This window comes from Ambystoma mexicanum, chromosome 4p, assembly GCF_040938575.1.
Source record: "Ambystoma mexicanum isolate Mex_15411 chromosome 4p, UKY_AmexF1_1, whole genome shotgun sequence".
Lineage (NCBI taxonomy): Eukaryota > Metazoa > Chordata > Amphibia > Caudata > Ambystomatidae > Ambystoma > Ambystoma mexicanum.
In genome coordinates, this window is record NC_090927.1 from 277,498,093 (window position 1) to 277,519,808 (window position 21,716).

Consider the following 21,716-nt stretch of genomic DNA (forward strand, 5'->3'; position numbering starts at 1 on the left):
TGGGGGGTGGGGGTGGTGGGAGACATGAGTGGGGGCCTGGTGGAGGGTGCCCCTGGTGGCTGGGGGGTGGGGGTGGTGGGAGACATGAGTGGGGGCCTGGTGGAGGGTGCCCCTGCACGGCTGGGGGGTGGGGGTGGTGGGAGACATGAGTGGGGGCCTGGTGGGGGCTGCCCCTGCACTGCTGGTGGGTGGGGGTGGTGGGAGACATGAGTGGGGGCCTGGTGGAGGGTGCCCCTGCACTGCTGGGGGGTGGGGGTGGTGGGAGACATGAGTGGGGGCCTGGTGGAGGCTGCCCCTGGTGGCTGGGGGGTGGGGGTGCAGGGGGACATGAGTGGGGGCCTGGTGGTGCTGCCCCTGCACTGCTGGGGGGTGGGGGTGGTGGGAGACATGAGTGTGGGCCTGGTGGAGGCTGCCCCTGGATGCTGGGGGGTGGGGGTGCAGGGGGACATGAGTGGGGGCCTGGTGGTGCTGCCCCTGCACTGCTGGGGGGTGGGGGTGGTGGGAGACATGAGTGGGGGCCTGGTGGAGGCTGCCCCTGGATGCTGGGGGGTGGGGGTGCAGGGGGACATGAGTGGGGGCCTGGTGGTGCTGCCCCTGCACTGCTGGGGGGTGGGGGTGGTGGGAGACATGAGTGGGGGCCTGGTGGAGGGTGCCCCTGGTGGCTGGGGGGTGGGGTTGGTGGGAGACATGAGTGGGGGCCTGGTGGAGGGTGCCCCTGGTGGCTGGGGGGTGGGGGTGGTGGGAGACATGAGTGGGGGCCTGGTGGAGGGTGCCCCTGGTGGGTGGGGGTGGTGGGAGACATGAGTGGGGGCCTGGTGGAGGGTGCCCCTGGTGGCTGGGGGGTGGTGGGAGACATGAGTGGGGGCCTGGTGGAGGCTGCCCCTGCACTGCGGGGTGGTGGGAGACATGAGTGGGGGCCTGGTGGGGGCTGCCCCTGCACTGCTGGGGGGTGGGGGTGGTGGGAGACATGAGTGGGGGCCTGGTGGAGGCTGCCCCTGGTGGCTGGGGGGTGGGGGTGGTGGGAGACATGAGTGGGGGCCTGGTGGAGGGTGCCCCTGCACTGCTGGGGGGTGGGGGTGGTGGGAGACATGAGTGGGAGCCTGGTGGAGGCTGCCCCTGGTGGCTGGGGGGTGGGGGTGCAGGGGGACATGAGTGGGGGCCTGGTGGTGCTGCCCCTGCACTGCTGGGGGGTGGGGGTGGTGGGAGACATGAGTGGGGGCCTGGTGGAGGCTGCCCCTGCACTGCTGGGGGGTGGGGGTGGTGGGAGACATGAGTGGGGGCCTGGTGGAGGCTGCCCCTGCACTGCTGGGGGGTGGGGGTGGTGGGAGACATGAGTGGGGGCCTGGTGGGGGCTGCCCCTGCACTGCTGGGGGGTGGGGGGGGTGGGAGACATGAGTGGGGGCCTGGTGGAGGCTGCCCCTGCACTGCTGGGGGGTGGGGGTGGTGGGAGACATGAGTGGGGGCCTGGTGGAGGCTGCCCCTGCACTGCTGGGGGTTGGGGGTGGTGGGAGACATGAGTGGGGGCCTGGTGGGGGCTGCCCCTGCACTGCTGGGTGGTGGGGGTGGTGGGAGACATGAGTGGGGGCCTGGTGGAGGCTGCCCCTGCACTGCTGGGGGATGGGGGTGGTGGGAGACATGAGTTGGGGCCTGGTGGAGGGTGCCCCTGGTGGCTGGGGGGTGGGGGTGGTGGGAGACATGAGTGGGGGCCTGGTGGAGGGTGCCCCTGCACTGCTGGGGGGTGGGGGTGGTGGGAGACATGAGTGGGGCCCTGGTGGGGGCTGCCCCTGCACTGCTGGTGGGTGGGGGTGGTGGGAGACATGAGTGGGGGCCTGGTGGAGGGTGCCCCTGCACTGCTGGGGGGTGGGGTGGTGGGAGACATGAGTGGGGGCCTGATGGAGGCTGCCCCTGCACTGCTGGGGGGTGGGGGTGGTGGGAGACATGAGTGGGGGCCTGGTGGGGGCTGCCCCTGCACTGCTGGGGGGTGGGGGTGGTGGGAGACATGAGTGGGGGCCTGGTTGAGGCTGCCCCTGCACTGCTGGGGGGTGGGGGTGGTGGGAGACATGAGTGGAGGCCTGGTGGAGGGTGCCCCTGGTGGCTGGGGGTGGTGGGAGACATGAGTGGGGGCCTGGTGGAGGGTGCCCCTGGTGGCTGGGGGGTGGGGGTGGTGGGAGACATGAGTGGGGGCCTGGTGGAGGGTGCCCCTGCACGGCTGGGGGGTGGGGGTGGTGGGAGACATGAGTGGGGGCCTGGTGGGGGCTGCCCCTGCACTGCTGGTGGGTGGGGGTGGTGGGAGACATGAGTGGGGGCCTAGTGGAGGGTGCCCCTGCACTGCTGGGGGGTGGGGGTGGTGGGAGACATGAGTGGGGGCCTGGTGGAGGCTGCCCCTGGTGGCTGGGGGGTGGGGGTGCAGGGGGACATGAGTGGGGGCCTGGTGGTGCTGCCCCTGCAGTGCTGGGGGGTGGGGGTGGTGGGAGACATGAGTGTGGGCCTGGTGGAGGCTGCCCCTGGATGCTGGGGGGTAGGGGTGCAGGGGGACATGAGTGGGGGCCTGGTGGTGCTGCCCCTGCACTGCTGGGGGTGGGGGTGGTGGGAGACATGAGTGGGGGCCTGGTGGAGGCTGCCCCTGGATGCTGGGGGGTGGGGGTGCAGGGGGACATGAGTGGGGGCCTGGTGGTGCTGCCCCTGCACTGCTGGGGGGTGGGGGTGGTGGGAGACATGAGTGGGGGCCTGGTGGAGGGTGCCCCTGGTGGCTGGGGGGTGGGGGTGGTGGGAGACATGAGTGGGGGCCTGGTGGAGGGTGCCCCTGGTGGCTGGGGGGTGGAGGTGGTGGGAGACATGAGTGGGGGCCTGGTGGAGGGTGCCCCTGGTGGCTGGGGGGTGGGGGTGGTGGGAGACATGAGTGGGGGCCTGGTGGAGGGTGCCCCTGGTGGCTGGGGGGTGGGGGTGGTGGGAGACATGAGTGGGGGCCTGGTGGAGGCTGCCCCTGCACTGCTGGGTGGTGGGGGTGGTGGGAGACATGAGTGGGGGCCTGGTGGGGGCTGCCCCTGCACTGCTGGGGGGTGGGGGTGGTGGGAGAATGAGTGGGGGCCTGGTGGAGGGTGCCCCTGGTGGCTGGGGGTGGTGGGAGACATGAGTGGGGGCCTGGTGGAGGGTGCCCCTGCACTGCTGGGGGGTGGGGGTGGTGGGAGACATGAGTGGGGGCCTGGTGGAGGCTGCCCCTGGTGGCTGGGGGGTGGGGGTGCAGGGGGACATGAGTGGGGGCCTGGTGGTGCTGCCCCTGCACTGCTGGGGGGTGGGGGTGGTGGGAGACATGAGTGGGGGCCTGGTGGAGGCTGCCCCTGGTGGCTGGGGGGTGGTGGTGGTGGGAGACATGAGTGGGGGCCTGGTGGAGGGTGCCCCTGGTGGCTGGGGGGTGGGGGAGACATGAGTGGGGTCCTGGTGGAGGGTGCCCCTGGTGGCTGGGGGGTGGGGGTGGTGGGAGACATGAGTGGGGGCCTGGTGGGGGCTGCCCCTGCACTGCTGGGGGGTGGGGGGGGGTGGGAGACATGAGTGGGGGCCTGGTGGGGGCTGCCCCTGCACTGCTGGGGGGTGGGGGGGGTGGGAGACATGAGTGGGGGCCTGGTGGAGGGTGCCCCTGGTGGCTGGGGGGTGGGGGTGGTGGGAGACATGAGTGGGGGCCTGGTGGAGGGTGCCCCTGCACTGCTGGGGGGTGGGGGTGGTGGGAGACATGAGTGGGGGCCTGGTGGAGGCTACCCCTGGTGGCTGGGGGGTGGGGGTGGTGGGAGACATGCATTGTTGATCAGTAGTGCAAGGTGACATGTGGGTTGGCTGGGGGGCATGCCCATGGTGGATGGGCTGCCTGCGGGACATGAGCAGGGGTGCAGCGTAGTCCCCCGTGGTGTGGGCTGCCTGCAGGGGCCGTGAAGGTTGTGGAGCGTACACCTTGGAGGACCCACACGGCCAATTCACGTGTAGTACTCCCCAGAACCCCTGAAATACACATACCCTGCTGAAATCGCGTGTGGAACTTCCCGCGCACCCCTGAAATACACGTACCCTGCTGAAATTGCGTGTGGAACTTCCCGCGCACCCCTGAAATACACGTTCCCTGCTGAAATCGTGTTTGGAACTTCCTGCGCACCCCTGAAATACACGTACCCTGCTGAAATCGCGTGTGGAACTTCCCGCGCACCCCTGAAATACACGTACCCTGCTGAAATCGCGTGTGGAACTTCCCGCACACCCCTGAAATGCACGTACCCTGCTCTAATCGCGTGTGGTACTTCCCGCGCACCCCTGAAATACACGTACCCTGCTGAAATCGCGTGTGGAACTTCCCGCGCACCCCTGAAATACACGTACCCCGCTCGCACTGGGCCAATCGCTTGTGGAACTTCCTGCGCACCCCTGAAATCCACGTACCCTGCTGAAATCGCGTGTGGTACTTCCCGCGCACCCCTGGAATTCACATACCCTGCTGAAATCGCGTGTGGTACTTCCCGCGCACCCCTGAAATGCACGTACCCTGCTGAAATCGCGTGTGGAACTTCCCGCGCACCCAAGTAATACACGTACCCTGCCGAAATCGCGTGTGAGACTTCCCGCGCACCCCGGTATACACGCACACGTATTTTTTTGTCAGCGGGTGTCCGTGTTTGTGGGTACCCCTTTGCACGTCATTTGTCCTGGAGGGCCACAGTATAGGACATTCTTCATGGCTGTATATAGGTTCTATTTGTTGGCGCACCTTTTGGCGCACATTTCTTCCAGGCGCAGAGACGCTACCGCCTGCTTTCTTGTGGCGGTCGTGTTTGTGCCTGTGCGCTGGTTTGAGCGTGCGCTTTTTTGCCCTATTCTATTCCATGAATACGTGTTGTAGGCGAGCGTGTGGGCGTTCCGCGCACTTGTACCCTGTACTTCCCCCGTGACGCCCACGTTTTGGCAAGTTGTTCCCCATTCCGAGTGTTACGCCCCGTGTTCCGCCTACTTTTGTTGCGTGCGCCGCGCTATGTGCGATTTTCGCTGTGGCCTGTGCGATTTTCGCTGTGACCTGGCGCACGCTGTTAGATGGCCTGTGCGCCAACGTGCGCCGCGCACTTTTTTTTCGCACATCCGATGGTTTTCTCGCGCACGGCCTTCCATGAATCGATGTGCGCTGCTTTTCGTGCGATTTTCGCACTTGCACTGCGATTTTCGCTATTCCACTGCGATTCGCACGTTTTTGCCCACTTGCGCCGCGCTAATTATTCCATGAATCGGCCTGTAAGTCTCAGGAGGGGTGAGAGTGAACGGAAGCCTGCAGTGAGCACACACAGTAAAACTCCACAGATTGCTCTTTGACAGATGTATATCAAAAATACATTATAGGCCTTTATAACAAAACATGACTAAACCACAGTAATAATAAAACAGTTACCACACACGCTTTTCACTGTGTAATATATATACAAAATGTGTTTAGCCTAATGCTGATGAAAGGGGAGAAAATAACCACAACCTGCAACAGAAGAGGTAAGTTCAACACAAATATTGCATTAGGCCGTTCTTCGTAGTCAATCGCTAGCTTATTCAGTCCAGCCCTAAGAAGTGAGGAGCCTTATGCTCAAAGTACAGCAGTGCGTTAACAGCGGCGGTCATGCATAAAGCGGGTTCTCTTCAGGGAACTGTAGCTGTTCAGGAAGGAGGTTGAGGTAATGAAGAATAAAGCCCTACTTCTTGAGGAGGGTCTACCCTTGCAGATAGAGCGACTTTCAGAGTTTGGGAATAGCTGGGGAGTGCAGGCTAGCCCAGCTAAGGTGAGCATTTTTTCAGGGATTCTCGTGTGTAAAAACAGATGGATGTGCCAGGAGGCCACTGGTAAGTGATGCAAGTACTCACCAACCCTCAACACAGTCTGGACCAAACTTTTCCAGTCTATTACACTTCGCTAGTAGGTTTCACCCCTGCAGTTACAGGATTCTCCGGCTCTCAGTGGCTGCGGGACTGGACGATCGTCCGTGGCGGGACTGTAGCCTTTTTTCAGCTCTCGAAGAAAGTAGAAGGATAGTTCTGGTGCAGCACGTCTCAGGACATGTTGGGGCAGGTCTGCAGACACTTACAGCGACAGTCATCACAGCGGGCGACACAGGGACCGCAAATGCTCGCAGTGTGGCGCACTCTCATAAATCACGACCCATAGGAACGAGGACAGCAGAGGGCCCAGGACCACAAGTAAACGATGCCCATAGTCTGGAGTCTCAACTTGGGATGTGGCGCTCCTGTGCGATACCCAGGGTTTGCGCTGGCAAGTTTGCTGGATGACCGAGGAACACTTCCGAAGAGGCGCCTTGCAAGGGTAAGCAGGAGGTGCTGAGTGTAGTTGATCCCACTACTCCAAAGGGTCAAGGGGCCCTTGAAGGCCTTCTTTGTACGATGCAAAAGCAGGGGTCCGACAGGACTACAGCGGATCAGGGTGACAAACCTTCCAGCACGACTCTGGTGGTTCCACGAGTCTGCTCTTTCATTCAGGATACTTGGCTCCTACTGTAGTTCGGTGTGAATTATAGGGGATCGACCTGGAATGGATGCAGAGCCCCTTCTCTTATCCAAGATTTGTTTTGCGCCCAAATCTAAGAAAACCAATGGAAGATCTGCTCTCTTACATGCATGTCAGGCGTGGGCCAATCATGGCCCACAGTGGTTCCATTCATTCAGGCCTACAGACTTACTGGCACCAGTAGTGTGTACTGGGACCAGGCAGTCTGAACCCTCTTCCTGGGCACTAGCACACGTGACATGCAGGAGCCCACGAAAGATGTGGTTTTCACGGAAGGCTGCATGCCCAAATAAGGAACACCCGGGTCTCTGGACCTGGAGGAAGGCAAAGGGACAAAATGGCCAAAGGACAGAACAAAAGACTTCACCCACCCAATCTCTCTACCCCTCCCGCCCCCCCCTCCCCCACCCTATCCCCACTCTCTCTAAACCCACCCACTCTGATAATCTGGCCTCTAAATTTAAGGAAATCAAATCAAAAGCAGCAATTTGGGATGGAAATTCTCAAACTACTAAATGATCAACTAACTCTAGCTTATATTGAACCAACTCCCAACCATGTCGAAAATGGTTACCTGGTATGATATTCCAACTAAGGATTGACTCTGTAGGTTATGTAAAATGGATATAAAGACTCCTAGCCACCTATTGACAGATTGTAATGTCCTTACAATTTTGTATGAAACAGGGGATAAGAAAATAGTGGATTACTTGAATTTCATTCACACTGACCAGTTTTGGGCCTACTTGTTTACAGGATAAAATACAGTTATACATTTTACAATATTTTATTTATGGCAAGACATTTTTAAAGAAAATAACGAATGCATTTTAACTGTACTGTTTCTTTTGATCATGAATTATGAAATGTTTATGAGTTTTTTATTTAATCTTTTAATAAGTGGATGTATAACTAAGATATTTTATTCTGTATTGTATGAAAGTTAAATTATGTTTTTCTTCTACTGTGGGAAAGGTTATAATTAACCAATAAAACACAAATACATGTAAGCAGTGGCTTACTACAACGAATGCATGCCACCTACCCCCTCTTGTCTCTGGAAGGTTAGTCTCTTGGGTGTTGCGAAGACTAGCAGGAGTTCGAAAAGCATTTTTGCATAACGAATAAACCATATAAGAAGTATTCATGGCGATATTTAATTATGTTATGGCTTCAGAAAGAGCATTGAGTCTAATCTTTTATCGGGGTGTTTGCGCAGTGACTGTCCGAGCAGTGGTTACCACTGCGTGGCTTGATCCAGTGCGCGAAGCACGTGAAAGAAAGTGCAATGCTCCATCAGATAGCCTCCATCCCTGCAAAGCATCGTCAGCACGAAGGACAGTGCGTAGCTTGAGTTATGTTGTCTATGGCTGTTCTGCACATGGGGAAAAGTGGAGATAATCAAACTAAGAAAATAACACCATTACTTTAGAAAAAGTACTGCAAATATTTAATGACAACCAAGCAATATATTTAGCATACCGTTTCACTCTGATTGCAATTGAAAATCAAGGCTAAAGGGATCATTTATTTTCAGATCAAGTTAAAACATGCATCTTGGGAATTGTCTAATTGGACTTGGGGCGATTGCATCCACATTGCTTTCTGTCCCTTTGCTCAAAATAATGACATGCCTATGATTGGTTGACAATCTCTTATTTAAAATATGAAAATGTCCCTTGAATGCAGATATAACAAGCTGCAATCCTACATATATCATTCTTTTAGGATGTCTGTGCATTTGGAACTGAGCATGTGCACAGCCATTCTGACCCTGAGACCAGGAGAAAATGCTGCATAAGGAAAGGAAGCATCATATCTAACGGTGTAGCGGAGGCCTCCACAGTCCCAGCGGTGTGGGGAACCCACAGGGACGCCCCCCGGCTCCCACGTTCCATGCAGACAGGAACAGGAAGCTCTTCCTGTTTCTGTCTCTGTGGAGGGTGGCTTGCGGAGGCGTCGAGACAGACCATTGTGGCAGACCCAATGTTTTTTTAATGTATGTGTAATGTGTGTATGTATTGTTTGTATGTGTGTATGAGGCATGCATGCATGCTGGATGTGTATATATGTATATATACATGCATATGACTGGTGTGTGTGTATGTATGTATGTATGGGTGTGAGTGCATGTGTCTTTTGAATGAGAATGCAGTGTGGCTGAATGTTCTTGGTGGGTGCATGTGTGAGTGAAGAATGCAGTGAATATGAGAGAACATGTAAGGGTGAGTGACCAGTGTGTGAATGGTTATGAATGTGAGGGTGTGTGTATATTCTGGGCATGTGCTTGTGTGGAGAATGCAGTGTGAGTGGATGTGAGAGAAGGTGTATGAGTGAGGGCCTGGTGGGTGAATGGGTATGAATGTGATTATGTGTGTGTGTGTGTGTGTGTGTGTGTGTGAGACTCTTACTGGTGGGTGTGCATGCGGGGAATGCAGTGACTGTGCGAGAATGTGTATGGGTGTGTAACAGGTGTGTGAGTGGGTATACATGTTATTCTGTGTGAATGTTCTGAGTGTGTGTGTGCGTGGATAATGCAGTGTGAGTGAATGTGAGAGAAGGTGTATGAGTGAGTGTGTGGTGGGTGAATGGGTTTGAATGTGATTGTGTTTGTGAATGTTCTAGATGGGTGCTCATGTGAAGACTGCAGTGTGAGTGAATGTGAGTGAAGGTGCATGGATGAGTGACTGATAGGTGAATGGGTATGAACGTGATTATGTCTGTGTTCGAGGCACTGGGGGTCCCAAGGAGCACTGACGCATTGTTGACATATCCTTTAGGAACAGGTGTCACTTGCAGAGCTATTAATTCATTCTGTCATGCCGTTTGTCAGCTATTGTCCTCAGCACACACACACAGTTGGAACCTCAAATCCTGCCATATTCTCTACGGAATACAGTCTATCTATCAAAAGGATTGACACTGGATCAGCAGAGAGAGGCATTCAGAGGCTCAGAAGAATGGGTGATTTAAGCACCCTCTACCTGTCTGTAAGGAGAGTGTCTAAGGGGGGCCGGGGTGTTCACATAAGGGACCCTAGGGTCTGAGTTTGTGTGAGAAGAAGAGATACATTTGCACCAGTCAGGATGTGACATAGATTGTCCCAGACAGTTTGTTATACACCTTGTACTCTTCTGGTTAATTTCCCATGGTAGCTCGAACAACCAGCTACAATCAAATATGAAGCTTGGCCTACTACCTACTGTAGCTGTACACTCACTGTGCTCTTCAGATTCCCTGGGCTAATATAATGATCGATGTAAGTCACCATGATTCAGAAAAAGGAGCAAAACAACACATGTATTTTTCCGGCTATTATGGTCCTCATTTCTGTTATGGCACTCAGTATACTGTGCAACAAAATGTGAAGCCTACAGCCACCACAAATATCATATTAGGTGGGTTTCATATGTATATTAGCACATGAAGGTTGTTATTGACCTCCTCTCAGAGCCAATCAGAATGTTCAGAGTGCAGTCAATAACTACTGACATTGACTGGTTTCTAAACATTCTTACCTCAAAAGCAGTCTGGGAAACAATAACGAAATTTCCAGGCAAGATGTCTTTCACCAAGACACTTCCTATCTGCGAAGACCTATTTTTTCACTGGGACATCCCATTTAGCATACCAAAGAAAAAGCTGACACATGGGAGACATGCTTTCCCTTTCTTATAGAGAAACTGTTTACTTTTACAGAAACCCTAATGAATGCTGATGATAGACCCTCTCCAGTTTAACCAAGTTTGCAATTGAAATGCTAAGCTTATGAAGATAAACTTGTCATTTAACTATTGCTAAATAAAACGTCAATCAATTTACTGAGTTTGTTGATTAACTTTCCCATTATTAAACTGACGTGTTTTACTTCACCACCAAGCCTGCATGATTTGCTAGTGCTTCCATGTTCTAATAGCCTTATATACCTCGGGAGGGGTCATTATCGCTTGGGATAATGACTCTTCCCCAAGTAACTTGGAAGTGGGTCATTATCCTGTGATAACGACCCCACCCTCAGTTTATAAGGTTATATTAATGGCTATCTAATAAACGTGAATTGGGGGTGCTGCACTGTAGTCTCACTGCCAATGGTATGTTTTTAGTAAACTTTCTTGTAGTAATCTGTAATTCACAAAATAGCATGCATCCATCTTTATAACTTTATATCATTGAGCTAATCGGATTTTTATTTTATCAACTGCAGACACGTTTTCATGTAATTAACACATACCATTAAGATCAGATGACAACATTTTTAGGGTATGGGGATGTGTTAAATTGTATAAAATAAAACAGTAAATAAAAGAAAACCCTTTGGGAAAGGTTGTGAACTTCATAAACAGCGATTCTGTGTACCCTAGGCAACTGCCGATTTTTTAAAAATGTGCTCCCATGTAGCGTTCAGGGCCCTTAACTGCCAGGCTATTATGCAAGTCTATGGAAAAAGGACCAGAAAACTCGCCCTTGGCACTTAAAACACCCGGTTGGCTCCAGAAGGGACAGTGTTAGAGCACAATAGCATTACTATGTCTGCTTCAGTGACTGTTTAAAGGTCACCTTAGGTTGTACACATATTACGGGTAACTGCATTGTAAAGAATTTTGATACGCTAAATTTTTTGTGACATATTTTGCCTTAGATTTAAAGGGTGTGTGTATAGGATCCATAGGTCATCAAGAGGAGACACTACAAACCAGAACAACGAAATATACTTTTAGCACAACAGTAAAATGGTAGATTTGACTTTAGTTTTTAACTGTTAAGGACAAAGGTGGGGACCTTTCAAATCAGTGTTTGGTATTTTACACAAAAAAAAGTAAAAGGCTATACTGACACTTTGCTGACTTGTAGTGTGTGCATACAGACATGTTTGAAATCTCCAATTTTTTTAAAACAGCGTCGACCCTGGCCACGCTGGATAAGTGTTCCTTTGAGTTAACTAACATCTGTGGGATGGTGCAGAACGTCCAAGAGGGCGCAGAATGGATACACACGAAGAGCAAAGACGGGGAGGAAGACCATACGTTAGTTGGAGGCTGCAGAGGTAGGTGCAAAAAACATAAAGTAAAATGAGTTCAGATAACAAATCAATGAGGGAAAAGAGACAAATAACATTCATGGAATAGCAGTACTGTGAAATCCATTTACATGTGCATGGGAGTAAACCAAATCAAAACACAAAGTCACAGCACTTGTCTTAGGGCCTCATTTAGAGTTTGCCAGTGCGGTAGAAAAGTGGCAGTAATGGGCTTACAGACACTTTTACCGCAATGTCAACATTAGATTTTCAGTACTGAAACTCATGACCACCGCATGGTTTAGTGTGGATGAAATTTCCCCCACGCAAAACCATTACCACATGGAGTACTATGTGACTCCAAAATGACTGATACCTAAAAATGTCTGCAGGACTGCCAATCATGTGGACCCTTCCGGTTGCTGCATGCTTACCGCATGTGGTGAGGGTAATTCCAAACTCTTAATGAGGCCCTTAGTCTGCAACTGAGTGTATCATGTTAGGTTCCTATGGATAGAAAAGAACATGATGTGAATAAAGCACTAACTGTCCTTTTAATGCACTATGGCCCTCATTACAAGTCAGGCGTTAAGGGTTTAACGGCGCCGTCGGCGGCGTTAACCCTTAATGCCTGATTCACACTTTAACGCCTGCTTTTTGCAGGCGTTAAAGTCCAAGGCGCTAAGCGACCTTGGTGCTAATTACGGCACCGTAATTTACGGTGCCGTAATTAGCGCCTTCCCCATCCCCATTATGCCCTGTGGGGCAAAAATGGGAATGGGGAAGGGCAAATGGTGAATGGGGAATTACCGCCCCACTCACTTTGGAATGGGGCGGTAATTCCGCCATCCACCATGGCGGAATCCGGCATGGACCATGGTGCTAATAGCACCATGGTCCACCGCCTGACTTGGAATGAGGGCCAATGTGTAGTTAATTCATGGTTTAGTTCAGGGATCTGCAACCTGTTGCTCTTCAGGTGTTTTGGACTACGACTCCTATGATTCTCCATCAATGATTTTGCTGGGTTGGGCTGATGGGAGTTGTAGGCTAAAACCTCTGGAGAGTCGAAGGTGGCAGACACATGATCTACATCATCACACTTACCGACAATGGGAAGGGGAGGCATTTGCCATCCTACCATGGCAATATCACCTAAAGGTTATAAGGAAACGTATCTGATTCATCGATTTTTCTCGTATAACAGCTAACAACTACTAAGGTAACACACTTCTATGGAAACAAAGCTACTAACAGATGAAGAAGAGAAAACAAACCGCGAGAGCTAGAAGAGCAAATCTGTGATCTGACGTCTAACTAGCAAAGATCACTGATATTTCTGGTCACTTCCGTCAACAGGCTCCAAAGTTTGGTCACATGGGCCTGGAAAAAACAGCCAAAGGTTCTAGTCCTTTTGCACCATTGAAAAATACCATTGAGATTTCTTTTCCCTAGGGGAAAAGTGGATATAGGTTTGTGCCATATAACGTTGGGTCAAAGGTATTTGGGAGCTGTCCCTTAGAGTGCTCTATGAACCAGTGTACATGTCTTCAACTTGACCATGGCTCCATAAAGCAGCCAATGCAGTCCGCGAAGACACGAGGGTGTAAATATGCTTGTGCTTGACAGTGCCCGCCAGGACTCTAGCACCAGTGTTCAACGGAACTCGGCTACGGTTTAGAGTAGGTTCAGTCGAGCTCAAAATGAGAAATTAACAAGAATTCAGCTTTGCTCTTGTAATTGCACAAGCCCAAAAAGCACTATTGTTGGCAGTGGTGACGGAGTAACATCTGCCTATAAGAAGTCTATCCGATGATAGAGCTGAAATGAACCTGGGAGCCCAGGACAGAGTCCACAACTCTATCTAACGTCTTTGCCTTCTTGGTTGTAAGGACCGTAATGTCAACAAATGGGATTGAGGTATTACTGCATGGATGGGTGTTCAGCCCAACCAGCAATGACCAGAAGAAATTCCATCTTAGCTCGGCTTAAACTGAGGGAGTTGTATCTCATTCAGGGTTCAGCTGGGCTTAAGGGATAGTGTGTGTTAGAATCTAGAACTGTATGTCTCAAAGTAGATGGTAGTGCAGGGGTGGTGAAGACAAAAGAGATGGTCACCAGCACATCAGTAGGCAAATAACATCACTGCTTCACACCAGGGCCAATGCACATATTGTAATTGGTAATTTATAACGTGCTTAGTACCCGGAGGTTTCTAAACACGGACCCCGGGTTCGAACCTGTGTTGCTCCGCATGGTCTAGTTTCCAGGGTGAGCATGCTGCCCCTGGGCTATCTTCCCGAAGTAAAGATATATTGATGGTATTATACCCCTGTATGACAGCACTGCTTCTCTTAGGCCAACAGCCATAGGCGCTGGAGAGGATGCTGCATGGAGGGCACTCTGCTGTACATTAAATAGCATTCTCCGGTCTTCCACAGCTGTTGATTAGAAGGTTGATCCAAAATAGAAGGAAAAAGAGGATCCAATAGCACCTTGTTTGGCCGCTGTGTCTTCTTGTAACAGAGCTTTGCACTGTCCGGTCCATCTCTAGGCAATACAATTATTTACCATACACTGATGGTATATCGAAACGTTCAGGAAAAAAGTGTGTGAGGCAAGGGTATATTGTCCTCTTGCGCTGGGGTGAAGAGAGTATACTATGACAGCTGCATGGTGGGTGGTATGTGGTAAACCCCTATACCACTAAACAATGTGGATAAAGTGAAGAACCACTGTCACTTTGCGCTTAGCCATTGTTGTTATGCAATGTCTTTTAGAAAGGTAGTCCATAAAATTAGTGTCCCAGAGTCTAAGGTCAATTGCTAGCGCACTTTATTTGCTCGTGGTAAATTGTGCGCAGAACAGCCAACACGTGTTTCGACCAATTGTCTGTCTCAAGGCCATTTAATTCTGTTTTGATGTCAGTGTCTTCAATTGCAACGTTCTATAAAGAAATGACTTCAGCGTTATAAATGCAGTTTTAAACAATCCGTCTCTCTCGTGGGACTATTAGTGGTTCTTTGAAGAATCCTGTAAGCAAACCACTTCAGTATTGCAAATGCTGTTGATTTTTGTCTCTCTTGTTGGAATTATTCCAACATGGGACACACGACCTTCATTTTACTTGCTCAACTACTTTCAATACTACTCTGCCTCCATTGCCATATACACCAATAGATCTGTCATAGGAAGAGGAGCTAGAATGGAGGGTTTCTGATTCTGATAGCTAATCCTCCCTTATTTATCGGTTCCTAACTTTGAGTTTTTGTTAAATTCTTATCATATTTGTGTTGTCGGCATGCTGCATTTTCAAATGTCAATTTACCAACCTGTCAGAACCCCCTTTTTTCGCCTGGGAGCTGTAGATCCATAATTCCATACATTCCATTGAAATTTCAATTCAATCCAATTGGATTTTCCACATCTGGTTTTCAGATGGGGGCTATTTCATGCACTTGGATACCAGCACTGGACAAGCAAAGCAGTCAGCCTTGCTGGAGTCACGCGTCCTGTACCCGCAGAGCTCCAGAAAGTGTCTTCAATTCTTCTACAAGATGAATGGAAGCCCCCAAGATCAGATCACGGTCTGGATCAGGAAAGACGATGGGACAGGAAACGTAAGGAGGATGTCAAAATTAAAAAGTATACAAGGTAAGGAAAATCAATATCGCTTTATAATATGGGGCATGTGGTTAATATGCAACAAAAATATAACAACAGCTTATGAATGAGCAATTGATTGGTATTTATTGTGCAACAGATCCTTAACTACTGATTTTGGCGTCACTGCTTACATAATGAGCGATCCACTAGTGTTAAAGAAGAACTCAACCTTGGCTGTGAGAACTGCAAACAGTTGAGACACTGAAGGATTACAATGGCTATGGTCTGGTGTCTGTAATCCAATATCAGCTAGACACTGAATACCTCTATGGTGGTTCCATGTGTTAATATCCCCGCAGAAATATTGCGATACAAAAATATCACCATATTTTTGCAGCAATATTGACCCATAGACCCTGCGGGGGACACCCCCGCAACCCCTGCATTATTTTAAAATGTGCGGGGGACACCCCTGCAACCCCTGCTCCCACAAAATATCCCCCACAAAAATATCGCCCATGACGAGACAAACGGCCATATATACGGCGATATTTTTGGTGGGGATATTTTGTAGGGATACCTCTATGGTTTGTGTACAGCACCATGTGTCTGAGATGCGCCTGCGGAAATAAATGTTCTCTATCACGAGCTCTGCTGCTACTTGGAGCGAACTCTACATGCTTCAGAAATGTGCATGATTGGTATATGCGGAGCATAAGGGCTGATAGCACCCCATTGCAGACAGCCCAGGTGTCCCTGCCAAGGAGCAAACATCCTTTTTTGGAAATAGAATCACAGGGCCCCTCTTGCCCCCCAATCCCTGGAACCAGAGCAGATTTCCCAATGGACTCACCAGGAGTAAACATCAGAATGTAACCCCGCTGAGGGCTGGTGTTATGTGGGAAACATTATAGTGGGCCCCTTAGGACTACCCTATCACAGCAGACACTACAGATCACCCCACTCAGGCGCAGGCACAACAGTGCAGACACCACCAATATCCCCACTCCACCTTACATCAAACATCCTTGTGCAAATACTGAATTGCAGGATCCGTGTAGGCTCAGCGTGGACATCGCAAAAGACACACCAGGAGCAAAAATCACAGTGTACATCCTCGGTCTGAGGCCAGGTGTAAAAGTGCCAACATACCAGTGGCCCCTAGGAAGCATCTTATAGCAGTGCATCCATCACCATTCAGATATCCTCCTGGATATCTTGCAGTGGATATAGTGCTGATGCCAGAATCAGTCCTTGGGCAATAAGTCTAAAGAAAACCATGTATTGCTCCAATCTTTGATTTGCCCTCTCTGTCTTGACATTACCTTATGGATGAAAACCAGAGGATCTCTTTGAATTATGCTGTTAACCTTTTTCAAAAATGAAAATCCTGGAAAATATTTGAAGATGGAATACTTCATCCATAAACACACAAACCAACTCCAAAGCAGAAGGTAACTTTCTTAAAAGGAGTAAAAAGTGACACACTTATGCAATAACTTGAAAGGTTAGGTTGTGCTTCTAAATGAAAAAGTGACATTTAGGGTTTGTCTGGACACAGAGGGAACATACCTTAATAAGTTTAAGGCCAGGCGCAGCTTAAAGCAGGCTGTTTACTGGCTCCTTTTCTTTTCAATCTATATCTTGCCAATCTACCACAAGATTAGTGCAGGTTAACAGGGCGCCACCTAAAATGGGATTGGATCATATAGGATGGTTAGCGTATGAGGATGATGTGGTCCCCTTTGATCACACAGAAGTGGGGTTACAAAGAAGTTTTAAAGCTATTGAGCAATAGGCACTTAAGCAAATAATACCCGATCCGGCGGGCCAGATCAGGTGGTAACAGCCCAAGGCACAAGTTACTTAACGATGGGCCCGGGCCCTTACCACCCGATCTGGTTTGCCCAATCACGTATTATTGCTATTAGCACCCCAGGTTTGCAATCCGGAAACCCGAGGTGCTGACAGCAATGTATTTTGTATAAATGAATGGGATGCCTCGCAGTGTTCTGTTCATTCATCCAAAATACTTAAGTAAAATGGCCGCCGTGGATCTGGAAGACAGGGCTCCAAGCGTAGACCCTCTTCTATTTCCATGGTGGCCTGGGAGGCTGGAGCGGCAGCCGCCACCAAAAGAATTAAATGAGTCGGGTAGTGGGTTGGGGAGGGGAGGGAACTCTGACCAAGGGAAGGAGCTGGTGAGGAGAAGATGGGAGCAGCCATCAGGTTGCTTGGAACGCGCTTGGATCATGGCATTCAGTCCATGATCCGAGCAACATAATTGGTTGCCTGTCCCACCCTGGGCGCTAACTAGAGATAAATGATAAAAAACAAAAGTAATATTTTTTCCAATAGAAATGTTTAAAAAAATGATGTCTGCGAAATTAGGTTTGCATGTTACTGAGTTTCCAAATGTTGCTATTTGGACATATTTCTAAATAATGAAATGTCTGCAAATTATATGAATTCAAAACAGGAAAATAGGGTATTACCAGATACTATATGGTTTGGAGACAGGACTAAAAGTAAAAAATGATGGGCTTACAAAAATGTACAGGAAACTCTGGTGTCCCATATGTCCAGTGTGAGTGAAGTTCATTATATACGTTGTGATCAGGGCCTTCTGTTCCTTGCCACTCTAGGCCGAATCGGAAAGGAGTTGTTTTCCTAAAAATCAAACTTTCTTCTGGAAACACGTTGAACGCATTTTTGTATAAGGTGCTTGAAACACTATGGAAGAAAGTCATTAAGTTAATCATACTAAAATGTTTAACATTGGAAGGCAAATTGGAACCTCCCATAGGTCCCATAGGTCATTTTAAGAAACGATTTTAAGCAAAAAGCAGCATTATCGGACTGGGGCAAGAATTTAACAATATTTGACCACTAAGTCAGTAGCAAAAGAATATGCATTATTTGCACATTGACTATCCTGCTCTCCTCACTAAATCTGGTAGGAAAAAGTTTAAAAAGGATATCCTGGCTCCAACCCAGGCCTCCCTATCGCTGACACCTATACTAGTGCCTCCTCCAAGGAAACTCTTACTGACATCCTCTTTTTCGTGCCTTCCCCTACATATGGTGTCTGTGCTCTCTCCCTTCCCCTCTTCTCCCATTAATGGTGGCACCCATTGGGATGTCCTCTTGGCCCCCTTCCGCTCCTCTAAGGCCATCATTAATGTCTACGCTAATGGGACCGTCTTGGTCCAAGGCCCTCAGGCCAACCTCCACCTCTTTGATAGACGCTTCCCGTGCCTCATCAACTTCCTTTCCTCTCCTGCTGTCCCCTCTTCTCTGTCCTCGGCTACCTTGCCTCCACCCTCTCACCCTGCCCTCTCTCTTGCTCCTTCCTCTTCACCTCTGATCTGTACCCCTCCCCGGAAGTCCTTTAAGGATGGCAACCTTCTCCTCATTGCCACTCTCAACTCTCGCTCTGCCGTCAAACATTCCAAAGATATCTGTCGCCTTCTAGCCACAGTCACCGCTACGCAGACCTACTCCTCCTTTGAATGCCTTGTCTGCCGATTCTCTCTCGTAGCCATTCCCTTATCGTGGCTACTATCTATCGGCCACCTGGCCAAATTTCCTCCTTCCTCTCTGAGTGGGCTGACCTCTCCTCCTCACTCCTGTCCTCAACCACTCAACTCCTCTTTCTTGGAGACTTCAATATCCACCTTGATGCCTCCTGTCCTCCCTATGGACTCTTTCGCGACCTCTGCGACTCTCTCTCACTCTCCATTCTCCCGTCTGGGCCGACCCATTCTGCAGGGCACACTCTTGATGCTCTGATCTCTTCTGACCTTCTCCTCTCTGTCCCTCTCTCCACTCCTCTCTCCTGGAGTGATCACTTTCTCCTATCCTCCCACCTCACCTTCCCTACCCCACAGGCAAAGCCACCCTCATCACTGCCACCCACCTTTGCGGTCATCTGACCCATGAAGCGCGTGTCAGTTGAGGCTTTCGCTTCCACCTTCTCGCCACTCCTTCCCCTTCGTCTGACTCCCACCCTGACACAGCCCTCTCCACTCTCCACTCTGCTATATCTGATACCCTTGATATCCTTGCCCCTGTCATGAGAATCCGCCTGAAGGCCAAAGCCAAATGTAACTCTTGGTATGACTCGTCACCCTTAAACTCATGTGCAGGGTGGCAGAGAGGAAATGGCGTGCTTCATTTTCATCCTCTGACAAACTGGCCTGCCGCCTGCTCCAAAGGCAATACCGGCTCTCCGTTCTCACTAAGAAGAGAACCCTTATCCAAGCCCGAATCTCTGCGGCATCTAACAATTCGGCCGAACTCTTTAAAATCTGCAAGGAGCTGGCCAACCCTGCTGCAGTCTCCACCTCTCCTGTCCCCTGCCAGGCCCTCTGCACGGCACTGGCCTCTCACTTCATTTCAAAAACTCAGGACATCCTGTCCTCACTCTCCTCCTATCACCTTCCCTCCTCTAGTCCCTGCTCTCCCTCTGGCCTTTCTGCAGCCACCCCTCCTCCCTCCTTCTCTGCCTTTCCCCTTTTTTCTGCTGACGAGGTTTCGAGACAAGTCCATTCTATGAAAGTCTTGTCAAAACAGGTCCACCTCTGTTCCTCCAAAACTATCAAGGACCACATCGACTCCCTGGCGCCTGCCTTGGCTGACTTCTGCAATCACTCCTTCGCCTCTGGAGTCTTCCCATCCCCCCTCAAGCACTCCCTTGTGCACCCCCTTCTTAAGAAACCCTCTTCCGACCCCTCCTGCCCAGCTACTATCACCCAATCTCTATCACTCCCTTCCTGGGCAAGCTCCTGGAGAAACTGCCCATCTCCCAGCTTAATCTCCATGGTGAATCTGTTGGTAGTCTTCATGACCAGCAGTCTGGCTTCAGAGCTTCCAGAAGCACGGAAACTGCTCTCCTGAACATCCGTGAGGACCTGCTCTCAAACCTTGACTCTAACACCCCTTGTGTTCTCATTTTGCTCGACCTCTCTTCTGCCTTTGACACTGTCAACCACACCATCCTGCTCAACCGTCTCCGTGATAACCTGGGTATCACTGGTCAGGCTCTGGCGTGGCTGACCTCCTTCCTCTCCAATCGACCCTCCCAGGTCCAACTGGGTTCCTTCCTCTCTGACATCTTTTTCTCTCCCTGTGGTGTTCCCCAGGGATCTAACCTCTCCCCCTGGCTGTTCAACCAGTACCTGGCACTTCTTGCTCACTGCATCGCCGCTCTCTGTCCCAACTTTCAGTGCTATGCGGATGATATCCAGCTCATTTTCAGGCTACCCTCGGCCTCCTCTTCCCCTTCCCTCATCTCTGACTGTCTTTCTGCTATCCAGGAATGGTGTGCAACCAACGAACTCTGCCTTAATGCCAGTAAGACTGAGATTCTACTTTTCGGCACACCCACTCCTTCCTTCCCTGCAGCTCTCTGGCCGGCCTCCCTTGGCCCTCTTCCTGCTCCTACCTGCAAGGCAAAAAACCTCGGGGTCATCTTCGACTCCACACTCTCTTTCTCTCCTCACATATCTGACGTCTCTAAGAAGTCACACTACCAGCTACACCTCCTCAGAGGTATCCTTCCTTTCCTCTTCTTCCCCCAGAAGCTCACTGTCTCCAGAGCCCTGGTTCTCTCGAAGCTGGTCTACTGTAACAGCCTCTATCTAAATCTTTCTGCCTCTACTCTCCGCCCTTTGCAACTCATCCAGAACAGGACTGCGAGACTTGTCCTTGGCCTCAAGCCCAGGGACCGTATCTCTCCAGGACTGAAATCGCTACACTGACTCCCAGTGGCTGCGAGGATTAAGTTCAAAACCCTCTGCATTGTCCACAAGGCCTTCTGGGGCCTTGGGCCAAAATACCTTCAACTCTCTCTTCCTAAATATCTTCCTTCTCAAGCTCTTCGCTCATCCACCTCCAACTACCTCAGGGTCAGCCGCTTCTCCAAGCAACGAGCTGGGAGTAGATCTCTCTCCGCAGCAGGGGCCTCCCCCTGGAACAGCCTTCCTGCCTCCCTGAAACTTGAGGAGAACCATCTCCGGTTCCGGAAGCACCTTATAACCTTCCTCTTTGCCTCCGCTTTCTCTCCCTCTCTCCCCTGCTAAAATCACTGAACCTGCACTGAATCTGCTACTGGGCCACTCACCGATCTCGGTCCTTGGCCCAGCCACTCTTCCCTGCACTGCCTACCTGCACTACGGGACTGTCTCTGTATCCTACCGCCCCTTCTCCCGGCACTTCCTTGCACTTGCCACCAGCTGGCCCTATTATTTATCTTGTATTCTACTAACCATGTACTGCACTCTCCTTGCACTTGCCACCAGCTGGCCCTATTATTTATCTTGTATTCTACTAACCATGTACTGCACTTTCCCCTCTCCCCTTCCCCTTGCACTTTTCCCAGTTCCCCTACCCTTGCACTTGCGCGATCTGAATGACACCTGGCCTAGTAGGATCGTTGTCTGTTCTCCCCTTGTTCCCCCCCTGCCTCGTCGCGCCTTGAAACACTTGTGTATAGGCGTGTTACAAATGCCATTTCATATCATATCATATCATATCACCTTTATGTAGACCTTTATG

At 51.0% G+C, this 21,716-nt stretch overlaps 1 protein-coding gene across 1 annotated transcript in view; it reads left to right on the forward strand.

Annotated features, from left to right (window-relative positions):
* Positions 1–21,716, forward strand: part of LOC138452820 (meprin A subunit alpha-like) — a 142,639-nt gene that overhangs the window by 46,163 nt on the left and 74,760 nt on the right. The window contains exons 5-6 of the mRNA XM_069605161.1: positions 11,433–11,579; positions 14,991–15,206. Coding sequence (XP_069461262.1) covers positions 11,433–11,579; positions 14,991–15,206 — 363 coding nt within the window. The remainder of the gene's footprint in view (positions 1–11,432; positions 11,580–14,990; positions 15,207–21,716) is intronic.